General features: G+C 41.2%; 1 protein-coding gene across 1 annotated transcript; it reads left to right on the top strand.

Moving 5' to 3' along the window:
* Nucleotides 1–12,249: 12,249 nt before the first annotated feature.
* LOC121967273 (receptor-like serine/threonine-protein kinase SD1-8) lies at nucleotides 12,250–23,516 on the top strand. Its single transcript, XM_042517383.1, has 7 exons — nucleotides 12,250–13,597; nucleotides 13,671–13,790; nucleotides 13,870–14,006; nucleotides 14,096–14,306; nucleotides 22,575–22,812; nucleotides 22,897–23,047; nucleotides 23,123–23,516. The coding sequence occupies exons 1-7, from the start codon at nucleotides 12,304–12,306 to the stop codon at nucleotides 23,426–23,428; spliced, it is 2,457 nt and encodes an 818-aa protein (XP_042373317.1). The 5' UTR covers nucleotides 12,250–12,303; the 3' UTR covers nucleotides 23,429–23,516.
* The last annotated feature ends 449 nt before the right edge of the window (nucleotides 23,517–23,965 follow it).

The raw sequence follows: 23,965 nt of genomic DNA, 5'->3' as shown, positions 1-23,965 counted from the left end.
CACAGCCTAGTCAGTAGAAGGCGGGTTGTTACAGAGTGGTATCAGAGCCGTGTTCCATACTTCCTACACACACATCAGCATTGAACCTGCATCTTCCAAGTAAGAATACCTCTACTTAATTTATGCTCCTTGTTTTGTTATTACAGTTCATGTTTATATGTCTATTGCTTGTTAGTATGTGATAATTTTTTTAACATGATATCAGAAGTTATATAACTGTGATTACATTAGTTATGTTATGTTCTCTATGTCTTTAGAAATGGCACGAGGACGCCCAGCTAGAAGGGCACTAGCTACTGAGCCCCAGCAAGAGGCAGGCAGTTCAGTGCCTCCTCCTGACCTTACAGCATTAGTGGCTCAGTTACAGCAGCGACAGGAGATAGCCACCTTAAAGGCTAATCAGCAGAGTACCCCCACAGTCACCCCGGAACCGAATCTGACGACTCCAGAAGTCTTAGAGGTTCCACCAGCCCAGCCTACAGCGCCAGCACCAGTACCAGCACCAGCAGTTCCAGCAGCTGAGCCAAGAAAGGAAGCCTATCTGATCCAGTGGCAGCGAGTCAAGCCAGAGAACTTCTCAGGCACTAGTGAACCATGGGATGCACAAGCCTGGTTCAAAACACTGGAGAGCACGATGGAGCTTCTGGACTGGCCAGAACACGAGAAGGTGAAGTGTGCCTCCTTCTGCCTGACAGGAGACGCACGCATGTGGTGGGAAAGAATCAGAACGAAGCGCCCAGTAAACCAGATGTTATGGGCTGACTTCGAGAAGGAGTTCTTCGAGGAGTTCTTTCACATACGGGTCACAAACCGCCACTACGACGAGTTCACTGAGTTTCGGCAACCTGATAGTTGGAGAAGCCGTGAAGAAATTCAACAGGTTGGCTCGTCTAGAGCTAGTTAGCACGGAGAAGGAACGAATCCGGTTGATGCTCAAGATCTTTGAGGCCAAAGATAGCGGTGAACGTCGGTGGCATACATAGGCCACAAACCACGGAGGAGTTAGTGAGCGGTGCCTTGACCACGAGCATTACCGTAACAAAGATAAAGCGGTGTCTCCTCGAGTCCAAAGGCCAAGGAAACCTCACACTAAAACAAAGCAAGGCCACAATTTAGCGGAAAGGAACTCCAAGCAGCGCAAATCGGGAGTGACCCAAAGGAGGACCATCTAGCAAGCGACCCGTTATCCAAAGTGTGCTACTTGTGGGAAATTCCACCGGGGTTTGTCGCAAGGGCACACGAGGATGCTTGAATGTGGACAAGAAGGGCACATGGCCAAGCAGGGCCGAACAAGACCGGTCTTCCTCGGCCACGCAGATTCAGTATGCAGGCCAACCAGCTCGGTTATATCACATGCAGGCCGCTCTAGAAGGTCCACTTATCGGCCAGGCAGATTAGAAGCCCCTCCACCACGGCGAATGCGAGGATCTACTCACTCACCGGAGAGAGGACGTAGCCAATGCCTCGGCAGTTGTCACAGGTCGATTAGCATTTTCGGTATAGTGATCGTTTCTATTTGATCTTGGGGCAACCCATTCATATATAGCCTGGCGTTCTCCGAAAAATTAGAAATACCCTCGGAGGTACTCGGTGGTTTGACGGCACTACCTTCGGAGAGATCATGGCATCCACGCCTTGGCTCGCAAGGCGGTCATTATAGAAGGCAGGGAACCTGTTTGTAATCGATCCTCGCTAGAAATGATCGATGACGACGTCATCCTTGGAATGGACTTCCCGATCGGATACGGTGCTTCCATAGAGTGAAATGGAAAGTTGTATTCCAACCCGAAGCAGAAACACAGTTCAAGTACATCGGAGAACCAAAGAGAAAAGCCAGAAAATTTCTCTCAGCTATGAAGGCACAGAAGTTGATGGATTCGGGTTGTACGGGGTACCTAGCACATATAGTCAATACCAGCCAGGACAAGGACCAACAGCTAGCAGGGGTCCGAGTTGTATGTGACTACCCAGCAGTCTTCCCTGAGGAGTTACCAGGCCTAGCACCAGTCAGGGAGATTGAATTTGAGATAGAGCTCTTCCCCGGCACCAATCCTATTTCCAAAGCGCTATATCGCATGGCTCCAGCAGAACTGAAGGAACTTCAGGAGTAACTACAGGAGCTGCTTGACAAGGGCTTCGTACGCCCTAGTCACTCACCATGGGGAGCGCCTGTACTGTTCGTGAAGAAGAAGGATGGAAGCATGCGGCTATGCATAGACTACAGAGCACTGAATCAGGTCACGATCAAGAACAGGTATCCTCTTCCCAGAATAGATGACCTGTTCGACCAGTTAAAGGGAGCAGCAGTGTTCTCTAAGATTGACCTCAGATCAGGATATCACCAAGTCAGAGTCAAGGAGGGTGATATACCGAAGACAGCATTTAGGACCAGATACGGACATTACGAGTTCGTAGTCATGCCCTTTGGCGTGACCAATGCTCCAGCTACATTCATGGATCTTATGAACAGAGTATTCAGGGAGTATTTAGATAAGTTTGTTATTGTGTTTATAGATGACATTCTTATCTACTCAGGAACTCAGGAAGAACATGCAGAGCACCTGAAGACAGTACTACAGACACTTCAGCAGAATCAGCTATATGCCAAGTTCACGAAATGTGAATTCTGGCTTGATCAGGTGTCTTTCCTAGGTCACATCATCTCAAAGGATGGTGTCATGGTAGACCCCAGCAAAATAGAAGCAGTAAGTAACTGGAAAAGACCGAGGAACGCCAGTGAAATCAGAAGCTTTCTGGGATTAGCAGGTTATTACAGAAAGTTTGTAGAGGACTTCTCCAGGATAGCCTCCCCACTGACAGCTCTTACCAGAAAGAACAGGAAATTTCAGTGGACAGAGGATTGTGAGAACAGCTTCAGCGAGCTAAAAAGAAGATTGACCAGTGCTCCCATTTTGGCTCTACCAGACAACACCAGCAGCTTTGACATCTATAGTGATGCCTCTAAGTTGGGACTAGGAGCAGTATTGATGCAAAACGGCAAGGTGATCGCCTATGCCTCCCGACAACTCAAGGATTATGAGAAGAATTACCCTACTCATGACCTTGAGCTTGCAGCAGTAGTGTTTGCTCTCAAAATTTGGAGACATTACTTATATGGAGCTCAGTGCCGAGTGTATACAGATCATCAGAGTCTGAAGTACTTCTTCACTCAGAAGGATCTGAACATGCGACAGCGCAGATGGCTTGAGCTGGTCAAGGACTACGATATAGACATCCTCTACCATGCAGGGAAAGCCAATAAGGTAGCCGACGCACTTAGCAGAAAATCCAGTGCTACCTTATTATCTCTTACAGCCATGTCACCGCCCCTACAGAAGGAGATCGTAGATTTCGGTCTCGAACTCGTCGTTGGACAGCTCTCTACTATGACCTTAGAGTCTACCTTGCTTGGTGATATTCAGTCAGCTCAGGAGCAGGACCCTGAAATTTAGAAAATCAAGCAAGGGCTAGCAGAATCAGAAAGTAGAGAATTCAGAGTGTCCGATAGCGGGGTGTTGTATTTTGGTGACAGACTCTGTGTTCCAGATCAGGAGGAGCTACGGAGACAAATTTTAGATGAGGCTCACAAGACTCCCTATGCGATGCATCCAGGTTCCACCAAAATGTACCAAGACCTGAAGAACCGTTTTTGGTGGCCCGGGATGAAGCGAGACATCGCCAGATATGTTAGTATCTGCCTCACCTGTCAGAGGGTCAAGGCAGAACACCAGCGACCAGGAGGAGTTCTGCAGCCTATACAGATTCCAGAATGGAAGTGGGCGGATATCTCTATGGATTTCATAGTGGGACTGCCCAGAACCACGAATGGTTTTGACGCCATCTGGGTAATAGTCGACAGGTTGACTAGATCAGCTCACTTCTTAGCTATCAAGATATCCTACTCCATGGAGAAGCTAGCTCAGTTGTATCTTCAGGAGATCGTCAGACTTCATGGAGTCCCACGAACCATCATTTCAGACAGAGACAGCAGATTCACATCACACTTCTGGGAGTGTGTACAGTCAGCGTTGGGCATTAAGTTAAAGTTCAGCACAGCATTCCATCCTCAGACAGATGGTCAGACGGAGCGAGTGAATCAAGTACTCGAAGATATGCTCCGAGCGTGTGCCCTAGACTTCAAGGGAAGTTGGTGCAAATATCTGAGTTTAGCAGAATTTGCATACAACAACAGCTATCAGGCCACTATCGGCATGGCACCTTACGAGGCTCTCTACGGGCGGAGGTGTAGATCTCCAATCTGCTGGTATGAGGGTGGTGAACAGAAAGAACTAGAGCTTCAGACAGATCTAGTAGCAGATACCACAGCAGCTTTACAGCAGATCCGCCAGAGGATAGAGACAGCTCAGAGCCGCCAGAAGAGCTATGCTGATATACGGCGCAGACCCTTAGAGTTTTCAGTTGGGGATTCAGTGTTCCTCGGAGTAGCTCCCATGAAGGGAGTAATGCGTTTTGGGAAGAAGGACAAACTAAGTCCTAGATACGTGGGACCATACCTTATCAGCAGAAGAGTGGGCAAGGTAGCATATGAGCTAGAGCTACCCCAGGAAATGTCAGCTGTCCACAACGTATTTCATGTCTCTATGCTGAAGAAGCATACCCCAGATGCCACCCAGGTGATTGAGCCCCAGTCGGTACATATCCGCGAAGACCTCAGCTATGATAGTCGGCCTATTCAGATAATAGACCGAGCAGTTAATAAATTGCGGAACAAGGAAGTACCATTAGTTAAAGTTATTTGGCACAGTCACACAGCAGAAGATGCAACTTGGGAGACAGAAGCCAGCATGAGACAGAAGTACCCAGAATTGTTTTAAGTTCGAGGACGAACTTTTTATAAGGTATGGGGGATTGTAACGCCCGAAAATTCTCAAACTTGCATTAGAATTATTCTATGATTTTTCTGGAATTTTTAGATATTTTTCCGGAATTTTCCGAGTAGCGGAAGTAGCAAAAATAATTAGAAGAATAAAAAGACTTAAGCGGGAATCGAAGCCGGGACCTCTCGGGTCCGCTAAACCTTTAGTTAGCCTTAGTAACTGGTGAACCCAGCAGGGCCATGCTCAAAGGAAAGGAGAATCAAATATATTTATATTTGAGTTGGGCTTAGTTATCCGCTTAATATAAATAGGAAAAAACTTAAGTGTGGGTTTGGTTTAATTTGGTTCGGCAGCCCTCTCCTCACAAAACCTCACGCCAATTCCTTTCTCCAAACCCTCACCGACGCCAACCCCTCCTTCCTCTCCTTCTCTCGGCGCCAACTCCCAAACAACTAGGGTTCCATCCCTAGGGTCCCAAGGTCACTTTCCGGCGACGATTTCAGCACAAGGACGTTCCCCTCCGCGAGTAGAGCACGTGGACGCGAGCGAATCGTCGAGAAGTCGTCTCCACTAGAATTTCTAGTGATTAGATTTGTAAGAAATCTAGCACACAAGGTAAGAAACCCCTCACCTGCAGTATAATAGCTTCCATTTGAGTTTTTATGCCTTAGTTAGGATGTATGCAGATTTTTATCGATATCTAGGGTGTATTTAACTCTCTTCGCAGATTAGGGATTTAGTTGAGCACCTCTAGATGGGCCGGACGCGTTTTCCCTCTTCAGATAGGAGGTTAGACGTTGTCGGGTGCCTAGAGGTGGTCTCCCTAATAGGGAGAAGAGTTAGAGCATCCTAGGTGCTCGATTAAAGGTCTAGCTCAGTAATAGACAGTTTAATTAACTTAGTAAATGCACTAGAAGCATTTAAAACGGCAAATTAGTTTTATATCAGCTTATGTAGGACTACAGTCCCATGGGTGGGCTCCCACAGTAGCCTCTAGATTTAGACAACCTAGTTCTAGGTACAGATAACCTAGATTCAGCAAAATAAGTATATAGCATTCAGTATTTTACTTTCAGCAGTGGCACTGTACCGGATTAGATATCCACTGGGCTAGACTCCCATAGTCGTCCCTAGATTCAGCTAACCTAGTAAACCCTACTAGATTCGGAACTTGCAATCCCGGGTTTAGATAGGGATGCGCGCACAACAAGTACAGTTGCCAGGGCCCTACAGCAGCATGTTTAGTATTTTCATCTATTATTTATAATAGTTTTTCCAAATCAGTTTTAAAACATAATGGAATTCAGTATTATCTCAGCTTCATCTTAGCTCACTTTTGTATCAACTCAGCTTATTTCAATTGTTAAATATGATAGCTTCATATACAGTTATAGACATGTTATGATCAGTTTTATTTTATGCTCGGCTTATGTTATGTCATGCTTTGTATGATACCATGCCATGCCATGCTTGCATATTCAGTATGTTTTTCAAACAGCATGATTTAAAAGCATATTTGCATCGTATGCATGATTTAGTGAGGTAGATGGTTTCTTACTAAGCTTTTTAGCTTACAGATACTATTTTCCTTATACTGCAGATACAGGTAAAAGGAAAATGGACTAGCAGTGGAGGCTGGAGGTCAGTGCAGATGAGGATGTGTGTGGCAGGAACTGGAATAAAGATCCTAGGGATCTAGTTTTATTTTACTACGCATTAGAACTTGTAGCAAGCCTAGTTATTAAAGTCTTGTTCTCTTTTTTCCTTATGCTTCGCATTCTAGTATGGTTAATGGTACGAACTAGTGGACATGCATTATATTATGTCTTGAATGTTGCCAATGTATGATAGAATAGTTATTAGTACATGTTTAGAAGGTTTTACATTTAGTTTAGGGTTGACAGGGGAAGTCTTGGCAAGAACAAGTGCTGAAATCAGACTTCTAGTACGAAATCAGAAACCCCAATCGATCGACTGATCGATTGGAGGCTTCTCAATCGATTAGCCGATCGATTGAGAAGTTCATACCGTGAACAGTAGGCCTCTGGATCGATCAGCCGATCGATCCAGCAAATTCTGTCGTGAACAGAAGGCTCTGGGATCGATCACTGGATCTATTGGCCAGTCTGGATCGATCAGCCGATCGATCCAGAATATGGCCCGAGCACAGTAGCGTGCTGGATCGATCACTGGATCAATCCAACCTAAGCCCCACATACAGTAGCCACCTGGATCGATCCACGGATCGATCCGACCATTTCAATCGATCCGTGGATCGATTGGGAGGCCTGACATCAGCAAGAAACTCCTAGTTAAGTTCCTTGACCATTAGGGGATGTAATATATGTCATGAATAGTTTAGATTACACCCCTTAGCACATGTAGAACCAAGAGATGATGATAGTTTAGTAAAATTTTAATTAGCCCAGCTTCCGCACTTAGCTTTAATGATGGTCATGGAATAGTTAGCACAGATTAATGTAACGATTGGTCTCACAGCCTAGTCAGTAGAAGGCGGGTCGTTACAGCTATAGTACTACTACAGTAAAATCCTAAAACTAGGATTTTACTCCAAGTACAATTTCTCATGCACTCGTACCCTCACCCTTATGACTCATTTGAGGCTTCCTTTGCAACTTTAACCTCTTCCCTTCAAGCCCGTGGCTCGTCCCCAATGCCATCCTTCGCGTATGCCTCGAAGTCGCTTCCCTCGGCCCTTGTCCTCGTTGCCTTGTCCACGGTCCCTCCTTCACAAAACTAAATATCCTCGCTGCCTAGTTATGTTCTATAGATCAAATCATCCATAATCATAGGATACATGCTAAAATAATAGACACCGATTAGAACTTCAAGTAAATAGCTAAATAGTACTTAGGATAAAACTGAGATTAATTTATAATTCTAAAGATGTCATATAGTAGAGAATCATAGATCCATTCTCTTACTACCCTTATTGTCGCTATAACACATGTTGTATGAATCACATGCTATAAATTTTTTTTTCTTTTTACAAAAAAGAGTACATATTTTTCTCAAAATTTATCATTGGACAGATTTTGATCTAGATATACCTTATGTCTAATCCTAAATTTAACTCATGAATTCAAATCTGGCCTCTAATAGGTTCATTAAATGATGGGTACATTTACTTCAATCATTATTAATGCATACATGATCTCATCTTGATATAATTATCAAGGCCACCTTAACTTATAGGTATGTCTTTATTCACAGCTACATAAGCTGTCTCATAAGTAACAGTCTTACTACTATTTATATTTAACAAATAGAGATGATTGTCCATGTGAGTAGACTAATTTTAACATGCCAACATGCTTATCGAGATTTTTATCCAAATGTAACAAATAAATTTACACTGAATAGATCATGTCATTTATATATCTAATTGTCTTTAAAAGTATTATATTTTATGAAGTCCTAAAGACTTCACATATCCTTGAACTAACTTTTTAGTCAATGGCTTAATAAAAGGATCTGCATGCATAGTATGTGTAGGGAGATACTCAAGAATTATCTTTTTCTTGTCAACAATATCCTTATAAAATTATATTTAATTTCTATATGCTTGCCTTTGCTGTGATATTTGAGATCCTTGGAAAAATCTATAGCATATTGACTGTCACAGTACACTGTAATAGGATTTCTACTATCCTCAGCAATCCTCAGATACTTCAGGAACCTTTCAACCATACAACTTCTTGTATAGTCATTGTATAAGCCACATACTCAGATTCTATTGTTGACAAGACTACATAATCCTGCTTCTTGTTGTTCCATGAGATGATACCATAATTCAATAAGAAGGTATAACAGATGTGGATTTTTTGTCATTAAGTTCTCTTGCCCAATCTGTATCTATATAGCCCTTCAAGCTCATATTTGATCCTTGGAAATACAAACGATAATATGTTGTCCCTTGGAGATATCTGAATATTCTCTTCACTATTTTCCAATGTCTCAATCCTGGATTTGATTGAAAATGGCTAACTAAACCAACAACATAGCTTATATTTGGATGAGTACACAACATAGTGTACATCAAATTACTAATGACACTAGCATATGATTTTTTCTTCATTTCAACTATTTCTTCAAGAGTCTTGGGATACATACTTTTGCTACGAATTGTACCTCTTACTGCAGGTATTTGTTTAATATTACAATCTGACATATTGAAGTATTGATATAAACCTTTTGAGAAAAATCCAAAAGTCTTTTTGATCGATCTCTAATGATCTTTATTCCTAAAATGTACTCAGTTTCTTCCATATCTATTATGTCAAATTATGATGAAAGTCATGATTTGACTTCTATCACAAACTTTATATCATTTGCAACTATTAACATAACATCAACATATAACGATAAGATGATCAACTTTCCTTTCTCATTTTTTAGGTAAACACAATGATTGTCATTAATCATTTCAAAATTATAAGATAAAATGACTTCATTAAATCTTATATTCCATTGTATTGACTTTTGCTTTAGCTCATGTATAGACTTTTTAAGTCTATATACTTTATTCTCTTGGCCTTTAGTAATATAACCTTCTGGATATGTCATATAAATTTTCTCATTATAATTACCATTAAGGAAAACCGTTTTTACATCCATTTAATGTAATTCTAGGTCAAAATTTGCTACTATAGTTAAGATGACATGTATTGACACAAACTTCATAATAGGAGAAAATATCTCTTCAAAATCAATACCCTCCATTTGCATATATTCTTTTGCAACCAGTTGAGCTTTGTATCGATTAATCGATCCATCTACTTTCCTTTTTATTTTGATAATACACTTATTTCCAATAGTCCTTCGACCCGGAGGAATATCAACTAAATCCCAAACTTAATTCTTTCTCATAGACTCTATTTCCTCATCCATTATAATTTTTCGTTTTTCTCTAACTAAGAATCTCAATACTTCCTCAACCGTTCGAGGTTCCTTATCGTCAATTGGAGAATCATTAATGCCCCATTCTTAATATCAAACATTCTTTGAGGAAAACTCTTGTGACGACTTCTAAAATCATCTTATTAATTGATAAATCACTCCCACTAGGTTAACTAGATTCGGGCATCTCTCTAGATATCTCATTCATTGATAAAGGAACATTATTCTCCTCCTCTATTGTAAATAAAGAAATTGTCTTATCAATTTCAACTATTGTTGGGAATTGAATTTCAAGAAAAGTATCATCTCTTGATTTTATTTCACAAATCGGTCGGATCGCGACTGCGATCCGGCTGCAAATGGTTGCGATCTCTTCCTGGGTTCATCGTCCCTATCAGATTATAGTTTTTGTTTGGAGCGGGCGGCCTCTGGCCGCCAGGAGGATATCCTCGCTTGGAACTCAGTAACCTGGCCACTTATCCACTACCGGAGGCCTTTGGCCGGCTCTTGCTGCCCGCTCCGAACAAAAATTATAACCTGGTGGGGACGATGAACCCAAGAAGGAATCACAATTATTTGCGGCCGGATAACAACCGCGATCTGGCTACAAATACGAGTGGCACATCCTGGACCACGAAAAAGTGGTCCAGGGTTCCATCTTGTTACTCATTAATGAAAACATAATCTTTAGAAGTATCATAATACCTTCCAAAGATACACTTCTTATCCTTGACTCCTAATTTTCCATATTTGTGAGTTTTTATCATAAACATAGGCAGCTGCCCCCCAAGGTATTAGATTATTCAAATATGATTTTTTGCCTTTTCAATATTCATATGGAGTAGATGGAACATATTTAGAAGATGCTTGATTAATTATATAGGTTGTAGCAAATAATATATCTCCTCAATGGGAAATTGACAAATTAGCTTGAGCCATTATAAACCAAACCATATCTAAAAGATTTTGATTTTTCTTTCAACAACTCCATTTTACTATGGAGTTCCAAGGATAGTTAGATGTCTAATAATCCTTTTGTTATTACATATTATCTTGAACTGATTAGATAAATATTCACCCCCACGGTCAATATGTAAGATTTTAGCCTTACATTTCAATTGATTCATAATTTCATTCAGATAACGTTCGAAGCAATCTAATGTTTCAAATTTATGAGAAATCAAATACACATAGCTATAATGTATGAAACCATCAATAAATGTAATGAAATAGGAACCTCCGTGTCTAGTCTTCACATTTATCGGACCACAAATATCCGAATGAATAAATTACAATGATAATTTTGCTCTAATAGTTTTACCAAATGGTTTCCTAGTTGCTTTTCCAATGCTCATATATAAACAAGTCAATCTTAGCATGAGCGCCTACTAGACCCTCTTTAGCTCATCAATTCATAGTCTAGTATGCCAAACTTCATAATTAATATCAGCATCACTAGTAAAAGCAATGTTTGAAAAATAACTATTAATACCATAATTAATTCTTTATATCAGATATTAAACTGATAAAAATAAATATTACACTTAATCCTAGCCAAAAAATCGAAAAAAAATATGTTTTCTAACATTGTCGGCCCAAAGCATTTATAGAAGTTTCTTTGCTCGTAGTGTTGTCAATTTTAAGATATGAGACTAAAGAGAACTCTAAATTTCTAATTGATTAATGATAAAATTTCTCAATAATACATCGCAGTTGACTCTCGAACTCTAAATCCCTGATTAATTAATGAGAAAAGATTTTAATAATACGTTACAACTGAGTTTCGAACTCTAGATAATTGATTGATTAATGAGAAAATTTTCTAATAATACACCGAAAGTTTGTCTTGAACTCTAGATTCCTAATTGATGCGTTTGTGAAAATTACTAATAAACATTAAAATTATTTTTGATTTGAAAAAAAAAGAATATTAATGTAATTTTATTTTGAGTTTTACCAAAATTAGTTAGTAGAAGGAGCATATTTTTAATAAAATAGTAAGTTATTAAGACTTAAGATTTATGGTATAGTATTTACGTTAAAGAAAGCCAAAAAAAAAAAAAAATTAATACTAGGTGCTCATAAGATGGAGGTACAAAATAACAAAACTCATAATAAAATATTATCCTGCACACTCGTACGTGAGCATCCGTGTTAATTTTTTTAAAATTTTTAAGGTTTAATTCACAGACAGTGAAATTAAAAAATAAACTAAGATTAGATAATGCTCACGAGGTATTAAGTGCTCAGGGGTTCATGGATAAATATGTGAAGTAATAAAAGTCTCTTAATATATAAATTGAATATTCGTTATTCAACGGTAGCTTCGTAATTAAAACTCCGGTATTCTTGTAATATGCAAGACATCCTTAAAATATAATTTGGCTCATCTCATCGGCAAGGGACACAGAGATTTCGAAGAAACTGCAGCTGTTCTTGGCTTTCCTTTCGGTGCAAGCATTGACATACGATAAAGTCAAAGTAAACTATCCGATTTACTGATAAATTTTGCCATTAGATGTTCTTCCAAATTCCCGAGTAGATCATGATGAGAGGGATTCCCATCTTCTTCCTCGTTACTTTTGCAGTTGTTCTTTTAAATTCCGTTTCCTTGGCAGACGACACATTAACCCCTCAACAACCTCTCCTCGACTCCCATGGAACCACGCTGCTCGACGCCGGCAATAGATTCGAGCTGGGCTTCTTCACCTCCAACGACTCTTCCTACCGCTACGTCGGCATATGGTTCTACAACATCTCACCTCGAACCGTCGTTTGGGTCGCCAACCGCCGGAGCCCTCTGCCTGATCTCTCCGGACGCCTCTCTCTAACCACCAACGGAACGCTCCTCCTCACCAGCGACAACTCGACGATCGTCTTCTGGTCCTCCAGAGACGGCTCTGCCCCCTTGAGGAAGCCGGTGGCCCGGCTCCTCGACAACGGTAATTTCGTCGTCGGGGAGGAGGCCGAACAGAACGGTTATGTCGCGTGGCAGAGCTACGACCACCCGACGGACACGATCCTCCCAGGGATGAGATTTGGCCGGAACATGACCAGCGGACTCAATCTCAACCTCACGGCGTGGACGAGCCTAAGCGATCCGACGCCGGGGGACTACGTGGTGGGCATTGACATGGACGGCTTGCCGGAGCAAATTTTGTGGCAGAGGAGGATACCGCTGTGGCGATCGGGGCCGTGGAACGGGCTTTACCTCAGTGGCGGGCCGGAGATGGTGGCTGAGAACCTGGTGCAGTACCACTTCACGGTGGCGTCCCAACAGTTCATCTACACCTACACCATCCGCGATAACTCCTTGCCCGCAAGAATCACCTTGATCCCCTCCGGCGAGCTCCAGGTTCTAATTTGGGTGGTGGACAACCAGGAGTGGAGCGTCCGGGGATACTCTCCTAGGGATCCCTGCGACTTCTTATCGGCGTGTGGCCTCAACGCGATCTGCATCCCCAACAGGTCGCCGATGTGCAACTGCCTGACGGGGTTCAAGCCCAAGAATTCCACCAATTGGAACATACTCAGGGACTGGTCCGGAGGTTGCGTGAGGAACACGGAGTTGGACTGCCGTAACAGGACCGATGGATTCTTTAATCAGAGCAACCTGAAGCTGCCGGAAACGTCAAGTGCGGTGATGCGCGCGAGTTTGACTCTGGCAGAGTGCGGTAATTTGTGCTTAAATGACTGCAACTGCACGGCCTACGCCAGCGCCAACGTCAACGGGAGCGGGTGCATTCTCTGGACCTCCCACCTCACAGATATTAGATTCTTCTTCGGGGGGATGGGGCAGGATCTCTACGTCAGGCTTGCTGCTGCCGATCTAAATGCAGGTAATTGATTACACAATGGCGATCAATTCTAGTTTGTAATTTACGTTCGTTGACCCTGTGATTCTTGGTGTAGCGTATGCGGAATCAAGGCCGTCTAATAAGAGGCGGGTAGGGGTGATCGTAGCCGTTACTTTGGCGGCATCGTTTCTGCTTTCTTGTGCTGCATTCTGCATTTGGAGATGGAAGACTAAAAGTACCATCTAATGGCGCCTTAATTAATCCAATAATTGACTTTGTAATTGTTTTGAGTAATACTCTCACTTTCTTTGCAGAGAGCTTCGTTGGCGAAGAAACGGAAGAACAAGACTTGGACCTGCCCTTATTTGATTTAGATACAATTGTGAATGCCACCGGCAACTTCTCCACTGGCAACAAGCTCGGAGAGGGTGGATTTGGTCCGGTTTATAAGGTGTGTCTCTATGAGTTAGATGGTTCTCGAGACCAAAGTCTTTTAACATCTTCAAGTAAAAGTTAACTTCTTGTGCCAATTAATTACAGGGAAGATTGTCCGAGGGACAGGAGATAGCTGTTAAGAGACTATCCAAAACATCATCTCAGGGTGTGAACGAGTTCAAAAATGAGGTGCAGTTGATTGCAAAGCTGCAACACCGAAGTCTCGTTCGACTTCTTGGTTGCTGCGTTGAAGCAGGAGAAAGGATGTTGATCTATGAGTACTTGTCCAATGGAAGCTTAGATACGTTCCTATTCGGTAAGTGATGTATGAGTTTTCTCTTATCCTTTAAGGTCGTCTAGAAAAGTGTTGAATAAGTGTGAATGGAGAAGAGGAGGAAGAGCAGAAGTTTTATTGTGAATGAGACTTTAGTCCCACATTGGGAGTTTCTCGACATCTTTGTTGGTTTATATTGATTCACATACATTGAGGATGTGAACAAATACATGGGGAGATGCTCTCTCTCATGTGTGAGTGCGTAGGAGGGGGTGCAAATTCAAGGTCCAGATTGCACTAAACCACTAAACCAAGTTGGCTCGATCTCCTCAGGTCATTTCTATAGTAAGTAGAATTTAAATTCAACTAAGTCTCCTAAAATCTCTGGCAACAGATTGTTTGGTTTTGTAACAATCTTGAAACAGGGCCCAGATTGCACTAAACCACTAAACCAAGTTGGCTCGTGCACGAGCGCGACCTGCTCACACGAATACTGGACCGGTTGAGGCAAAATTTGCCCAAGCGGAATAACCAACATTTTGCCACATATATCGACCTGGTCTTCCATTCTGCAGACATGCTGCTCTGGTCTGCCACTCTGCAGACCTGCTCTGCCACTCTGGTCTTCCGCACTGCAGCGGACCTACCCTGCTCTTCTGCTCTACAGACTTGGTCTGTCGCTCAGCTTCCTCAGGTCATTTCGATAGTAAGTTGAATTTAAATTCTGTGTAAGTTTTAAATTCAACTAAGTCCCCTAAAATCTCCGGCAACAGATTGTTTGATTTTGTAACAATCTTGAAACAGATCCGATTCTGTTAAGATGGCCACTGAACAGAATGTTGAGGTGCAACAGACTCAACAAGTGCAGGACCCCTCCGCCCCGATTGGAACTGTGCCAATCAGTCATGGGGAAAAGCCAGAGAAGTTCAGTGGACTGAACTTCAGGAGGTGGCAGCAGAAGATGCTCCATCAATACAGTAAAGGCATGGACTCATTCTGAGTTCCTTTGCCGAAACTACATCCTCAACTACCTTCTCGACTCGTTGTACGCTGTGTATAGCATGAAAAGAATGGCTAAGGAGCTGTGGGAGTCCCTGGACAAGAAATACAAGACGGAGGATGCAGGGGCAAATAAGTTCATTGTGGGTCGATTCCTGGACTACAAGATGGTTTACTCTAAGACGGTGATCAGCCAAGTCCAGGAGTTTCAGGTGATCTTGCACGAGATCTACTCAGAAGGGATGGTTATGAGTGAAACCTTCCAGGTGGCTGCTATCATTAAGAACTACCTGAAGAACAAGCGGAAGGAGATGAATGTGGAAGAACTCATTGTTCGACTTCACATCGAAGAAGACAACAAGAGTTCAGAGAGAAAGTTGTTCTCTCCGGCTACTGTGAAAGCCAATGTGGTCGAGCACGGTTAAAGCTCGAAACGAAAGAACCCCAAATCTTCCAAGATGGGACCTAGAGGAGGCATCGGCAAGAAGAGGTTCTCTGGGAAGTGCTTCAACTGTGACAAAGTGGGTCACAAATCTTCGGAGTGCAGAAAGTCGAACAATAAGCAAGAGGCCAACCTGAACGAGAGACCAGAAATGGACGACCTCTGCGCTGTGGTCTCTGAGTTGAACCTGATCGGTTCAAACCAGCGGCAATGGTGGATCGATACTGGAGCTACCAGACATGTGTGCTGCAATAAGGAGCTGCTCCACAACTTCGAGAAAGTCACTAGAGACAAACTGTTCATGGGGAACTCAGCAACCTCGGACATCATTGGCCAAGGAAAAGTGGTGCTGAAGATGACCTCGGGCAAGGATCTCACTTTGAACAATGTGCTGTATGTTCCGAGATTCGAAAGAATCTAGTATCCGGATCACTGTTAAGCAAACATGACTTTCGCATTGTCTTTGAGTCGGACAAAGTTGTACTGCCCAAGAATGGAGTGTTTGTAGGAAGGGGCTATGTATTTGATGGGCTGTTTAAGCTCAATGTAATGGCAATTAAGCCTAAGATAAATAAAACTAAAAGGTCTTTCACTTATATGCTTGAGTCTTCGTGTTTGTGACATGGTAGACTAGGACATGTTAATAAACATGCAAAGCATACCTACATTCCACCTTGACCCAAAACACAAGTGTGAGATTTGTGTTGAAGCGAAAATGACAAGGTCATCCTTTCAACATATTGAAAGAGGTAACGAACCACTTGACCTAATCTACATCGACGTGTGCGACCTTAAAGGTACACCAACACGTGGTGGGAATAAATACTTCATCACTTTTGTAGATGATAACACAAGATATTGTTATGTGCATCTTCTCAAAAGTAAGGATGAAGCTATAGAGAAATTCGCTCTCTATAAGAATGAGGTTGAAAACCAACTTAATAGAAAGATTAAGGTGGTTCGAAGTGGCCAAGGCGGTGAATATGTGTCACCGTTCGCTGAGTTGTGTGCTGAATATGGGATCAGACATGAAATAACAACTCCTTATACTCCTCAGCAAAACGGAGTTGCTGAGCGAAAGAATCAAACTCTTAAGGAGATGATGAATGCTCTTCTATTGAGCTCTGGATTGCCAGAGTCCATGCGGGGGGAAGCTGTGTTAACAGCTAATTACCTTTTAAATAAGGTGCCCCGGAAGAAAATAGATAAGAGCCCTTATGAGTTATGGAATGGAAGACAACCGTCCTACAAATATTTACGAATGTGGGGGGTGTCTTGCCAAAGTGTTGGTGCCTGATCCCAAAAGGATTAAGATAGGACCAAAGACTGTTGATTTCATATTTATTGGATATGCACATAACAGCAGTGCTTATTGATTTTGTGTGTATGAGTCACACCTACCGGAGATACACAAGAACTCGATAATTGAATCGAGAAATGTCTCGTTCTTCGAGCATGTGTTTCCGTATAAGACTCGTGAGGATGCTAGCTCCTCAAAACGGGCAACCGAAATACAAGGCGAAGAAGAAGAAGATGATGATGAGGAACCCGTGGAGGTTGAGCCTAGACGGAGCAAAAGAGTTCGGGTAGAAAAATCCTATGGATCAGATTTTATCATTTTCATGTTAGAGAGTGAGCCCCGAAGTTACTCAGAAGCTGTAGGCTCTTCTGATAGACCTCACTGGAAAGAGACAATTGCATCTGAAATAGAATCTATCTTGCAAAATCACACTTGGGAACTTGTGGATCTTCCTCCGGGAAGTAAACCACTAGGTTGCAAGTGAATATTCAAGAAGAAAATGAAATCAGATGGCACAATCGATAAATACAAGGCCAGATTGGTAATTAAAGGATACTGACAATGAGAAGACCTTGATTACTTCGATACATACTCTCCGGTATCGAGAATAACTTCCATTAGAGTATTGTTAGCTATTGCTGCTCTATGGAATCACGAAATACATCAAATGGATGTAAAGACAACCTTTCTAAGTAGGGATTTAGAAGAGGAAATCTACATGGACCAACCTGAGGGGTTTTCTGTGCTAGGACAGAAAAACAAGGTCTGTAGATTGGTGAAGTCATTATATGGCTTGAAACAAGCACCAAAGCAGTGGCATGAGAAATTCGATAATGTCATGAAGGAATGTGGATTCAAGATCAATGAATGTGATAAATGTGTCTACATGAGAGCCACAGAGAGTGACTATGTCATCTTGTGCCTCTATATAGATGACATACTTATCATTGGAAGCAATGATAAGATAATCAAATCCACTAAAGATATGTTGAACTCAAGATTTGATATGAAAGACATGAGCCTAGCTGATGTGATTCTAGGAATCAACATTCTTAGAACGATAGAAGGACTTGTTCTTAGTCAGTCCCATTACGTGGACAAGATTCTTGAGAAATTCACCAAGGGTGATACTGCGTTGGCACGAACGCCGATAGATATGAGTCAACATCTATTGAAAAATCGAGGTGAAAGTATCTTTCAGATAGAGTACTCTCGAGTAATTGAAGGTCTGATGTACTTGATGAGTTGTACACGACCAGACTTGGCCTACGCAGTAAGCAAACTGAGTAGATACACGAGTAATCCCGGTGTTGAGCACTAGAAAGGGATAACAAGAGTACTGAGGTACTTGAGATATACTCGTGAATATGGACTGCACTATACTAGATATCCTGATGTGATCGAAGGATACAGCGATGCGAGTTGGATATCTGATATAAAAGACTCTAAGTCTACGAATGGATATGTCTTCACTCTAGTAGGTGCAGTCATTCCCTGGAAATCTTCTAAGCAAACCGTAATAACCAGATCCACGATGGAATTTGAGTTTGTAACTCTTGACAAATGTGGTGAAGAGGCTGAATGGCTACGACAATTCTTAGAAGATATTCCTCGATGGTCGAAACCTGTGCCGGTGATTTACATACATTGCGATAGTCAATCAGCAATCGGTCGGGCACAAAGCCATATGTATAATGGGAAGTCTAGACATATACGTCATAGACATAATACCATTAGACAACTACTCTCAACTAGAGTTATCACTGTTGACTATGTGAAGTCAAAGGATAACTTAGCGGATCCGCTAACTAAGGGGTTAAAGCGAGAGTTAGTTGCAAGCTCATCACAGGGAATGAGCTTGATGCCGTTGTCAGCGATCAGTGCAGAGGACATCCAACCTATGCTGACTGGAGATCCCAAGAACTAGGTTCAAAGGGACAACTAATCTGCACTGACTAGACACACTGTGGGGGGTAGCCCAATGAAATAGTGACTAGAGCAGGATAAGCCGATGGACTTTTAATGATCCAAAAAGAGTAGATGGTAACTCTTGAGGGATCACCTATGTGAGAAAGAAGTGGGGCCGCTTCGAAGAGAATTGGAGGCACAATTCTTAGAACATCTCACAAAATCAGGCGTGTTCATGGCCAAGAACGAACACACTCATGAGAACTGAGTTGTATCAGGGAGAGTCTTGGGTGAGATTTGTTACTGCTTACACAGACGACAGTATAGTTCAAGGACATCGTGTCTACTATTAGCCAGTAAGCAACTAGATCTTCACAAGGGAAGGTTCAAAGGATAAAACCTACTTATCCTATACTTGACTCAACTGATGAATGCTATCACATACCCTATCTCCATTCATGTGGGGGGATTGTTGAATAAGTGTGAATTGAGAAGAGGAGGAAGAGAAGAAGCTCTATTGTGCATGGGACTTTAGTCCCACATTGGAAGTTTCTTGGCATCTTTGTTAGTTTATATTGATTTACATACATTGAGGATGTGAACAAATACATGGGGAGAGGCTCTCTCTCATGCGTGGGTGCGTAGGGGGGGGGGTGCAAATCCAGGACTCGGATTGCACTGAATCAAGTTGACTCGTGCGTAAGCGCGACCTGCGCACATGAATGCCAGACCGGGTCGGGACAAAATTTGCCCAAGCGGAATAACCAACATTTTGCCACATATATCTTTTTGCTGCTTGTGTAACGGATGCATTAAAAAAAGATTAATGCAAAATTGAAATGGCCAAGTGAAACACTGGCGTTGAGTAATGATCATTAATTGATCATTAATGCTGTCCTTTGGTCTTGAGCTCCTATATAAGGAGGCTGCGACTACAAGCAAAAGGTTACACAGATAACACAATGAAGAAGGCAGAAGCTCTCCTCCACATTCCCCTCCTCTATCGTGCAACTCTTGCTTGGCAAAGTGTCCGTGGTAGCATTCGGGTGCCACTCAGTTCGCCGTGACCACCAGTGCTTGGTGGAGTTCACGGTCGATCATTGTATCCTGGGAAACAGATGACCCGAGTAAACCTCGAAGCACAGCCGGAGGTGGGCGAATCTGTTTCAAGGAAACTACTACTCGCAGGCCTCGGTCAGCTTGCCCGGTCGGAATTTTCGCCCGACCTTACTGTCTGGTCTGTCCCATTGCAGACCTGGTTTTCCTTTCTACAGACCTGCTCGAACAGACCTGGTCATTCTGCTCTGCAGACCTGGTCTTCCTTTCTGCAGACCTGGTCTTCCTTTCTGCAGAGCTGGTCATTCTGATCTGCAGACTTGATCTTCCATTCTGCAGATCTGCTGCTCTGGTCTGTCACTCTGCAGATCTGTTCTGCTGTTATGGTCTGTCGCTCTGCAGACCTGCCCTGCCACTTTGTAGACCTGCCCTGCCGCTCTACAAACCTGCCCTGCCGTTCTGGTCTGCTGCTCTGCAAACCTGCCATGCTCTTCTGCTCTGCAGAGTTGGCCTGTCGTTCTGGTCTGCCGCTCTGTAGACCTGCTCTACCGCTTTGCAGACCTGCTCTACCTCTCTGCAGACCTGCCCTGTCGCTCAGCTTTGCTGCGTTACGGAAACCAGCCCATGCTGGCAGCCTAAGATTATCTGCTCAGGTTATTTCAACAGTAAGTTGAATTTAAATTCTGTATAAGTTTTAAATTCAACTAAGTCCCCTAGAATCTCGGGCAACAGATTGTTTGGTTTTGTAACAAAAAGATCTTCGAAAAAAAAATAAAAGTAAATGGAGAAAATCTTCTAAAGGACTTATGGATAATGGCGTTGAAATTTTTTTTTATCAACGGGAAACAAAAAACTAGGTATACCCTAACCCCTTGGAGACCTTTCCTTATATAGTCAATCAATTTGTTATCAACCCATAGATAATAACTTATTGTGCTAAAAGGTTCTATACATTCAACCATAATCCAAAATCTAATAAACTTAAGTTATATCACTTTAATATATTCAATTTATACTCATATATATATATATATATATATATATATAATTTACAATTAAATCCATTAATTAAAAATAATAACCAACACCATTAAATCCCATGAAGAAGTGAGGAGAGCACCAATATCAAGGTCTCTCCTCCTTGCAAACCTCAAATCCAAACGGAGAGGAACAATATCTCCAATGTGCTAGCTTTTATTTTTTTTACCCACATCGAGTTGATAATACAATACTATATAGAACCATGCATCAAAGGTGTGGGTTCTCTCAGGGCGATACGGTAGTTGAGGCATGGCGTGTTGCTATATGAGATCTTGGGATCGAAACTCGGTGTATTCAAGCATGTCCTTTCCCATGTCTTGGCCATTTGCACAAATGGCTAGTAGTTACTCATGATTTATCTCATCCGGGTTGGCCTAAGGACCGGTTGATGGAGACATTAGAGGTGAGTGAATCACCTTTTGCTACATGCATCAAAGATACGGTGTGGGAAACACTCCTCTCACATTGCAACTACAAGAAATTTGATAGATTCAAAGAATACCATGGTTCAAAATCCAACCGGGCAAGGGTAGATGTGCATGTGCAACGATAAGAAATTTGATAGATTTATATAGTACCATGGTTCAAAATCCAACTGGGCAAGGATGGGTGGTACAATGAGTGAATCGTTTGTGAGCATTTTCAGATTTATCCGATGAACGAACTGAACTAAGGGAAAGACCATCCACCCTTAAAATTAATTGGAACTCTAAAGATGATTAACGTAAATAAATAAATAAATAATCAAAGGGGTGGCAAATTCTCATTTACCCCTTAAGTTATGTGATGCGAATGGAGGTAAGATGGTTGAGCAGCAGAGTAACGGGTTCAACATTCAAGGGGTGGGCGTCGAATTGGGAAGCTATCCAATATTGTTGGGATGAGGGTTGACTCATCTACAAACTTTATCTTTGTGTAGATGAGAGTTTTTTTTTCCCATCTTCTTCTTTTCTCTTAAGTGATACGGGATAGAATAATGATTATCATACATACTAACAAAAAAAATAATAATAAGGAGTAGGCAAGAAGGGAAGAAGGGATTGAGGGATTAATGCTCATATGATTAAACAAATATTTATATAGATTCTAAACCTCAAGATAAAGAAAGGAAAAATTTTTTTAATTTATAGACCTCAATTCTTATCTTGTAGTGAAAAGGGAATTTTTTTACGAAAAGAAAATTTTTGATAAAAATTGAAATTAATAAAATAAGGTGCTGATATAAATAAACTATAACCCATGAATATCAAAAATACCCTAAATACCATAAAAATAAAAAAATATTAAAAATAGTAATAAAATCTTCGGAGGCTCCGACAATGACTTAAACGTTGCTTTTTGAGCACAAAACTTGGTGATTACGAGTTCCTTTATAACAAATATAAATATATGAATTTAGCATCCATTACTGTCGACAGGACTTGATCCCTTTGAAATTTGAGTCATGTTGGGTGGATCCTGCATCATAATGCAATTACTTTGACGAATAAAGTGAATTACATTATTTTGATTTAAGAATTGTTAGACTATATTGTTAAATTGACACATTTATTCATATTTTCAGATGAAGTTAAAAGTGGCCAATTAGATTGGAAGTTGCGTTACAATATTATTGTTGGAATTGCTCGGGGTCTTCTCTACCTTCATCATGATTCTAGATTTATAATCATTCATAGAGATCTCAAGGCAAGTAATATTCTTCTTGACCAAGATATGAATCCTAAAATATCAGATTTTGGCATGGCAAGAATATTGGACGGTGATGAAAATGCAGCAAAAACAAAGAGAATTGTTGGAACTTAGTAAGTAACTATATCTTTCATCACTATCTCATTGCATATGTCATTCAACTAATTGTGATATTGATCATCTTTATTTTTTTTTAGTGGATATATGCCTCCTGAATATATTAAAAATGGAAGGTTCTCTATCAAATCTGATATTTTTAGTTTTGGAGTATTGATACTTGAAATTATAAGCGGCAAAAGGAATACAGAGGTTTTTACTTCCGACCAACATCTAAATCTATTAGATTATGTGAGTATCTTAAAAAAAAATTAAATCTTTATTGTTCATAGTTGTTGTAATCCTAATTGTATCAATCAATTATAGGTATGGAGATTGTGGAGAAATGACAAAGCTTTGGAATTAATAGATGAAACAATTTGCCCTCCATTTTCTATGGAAGAAGTCATGAGATGCATAAATATTGGCCTCTTATGTGTTCAAGAAAGATGTGAGGATAGACCAATCGTAACATCAATATTGTTAATGTTATTAGGAAGTGACAACACATCGTTACCTGAACCAAGACAACCAGGTTTTGTTTCAAGAGATCTACACGAAGGCAATTCATCGAGTATCATGAAATACACATGTTCGAACCAAGTGTCAGTCACAATCTTGGAAGCTCGATAGTTAGTAATAAATATACAAACATTGTGATGCCCAATGTAATGTTGAAATTTTTGTAATCTTTAATGTTTGTTAATGATTATTAGAAGAGTTTGGGCAAATTGAAACTTGTATTTTGCTAAGTACAAATGTTGTTTATAAATTTGGTTATGAAAGTAATCATAAGCAATTGTCTTTACAAACACTATTGTCATGTGGCATCTGTTTGGGCCCATGACATTTCATTTCAAAAGAATCAATGTAAGTTTTTTATTCTCATAATTTGATTCGTGACTAAAAAAATGTAGGTTTTGAAGTATTCATCAAAAGGAAGAAAATCAAAACAAAAAGATTTGAATTTGTTCAATTGAGTTATCTGAAATCTATTACAAATAAAAAGGAAAGGAATAGGCCTACATGTCACTACCTTGTTATACAACTCTACCATCTACCACGAATCATCCTAGCTCCACTAGCTACATATAGTGATACCCTTCTTAATCTATTTGGCCGAGGGAAAATAAATTTTTGTTCTTATTTTAGACAAAGTATACTCTTGTC

This window comes from Zingiber officinale, chromosome 3B, assembly GCF_018446385.1.
Source record: "Zingiber officinale cultivar Zhangliang chromosome 3B, Zo_v1.1, whole genome shotgun sequence".
Lineage (NCBI taxonomy): Eukaryota > Viridiplantae > Streptophyta > Magnoliopsida > Zingiberales > Zingiberaceae > Zingiber > Zingiber officinale.
This window is presented reverse-complemented; position numbering and strand designations above follow the sequence as displayed.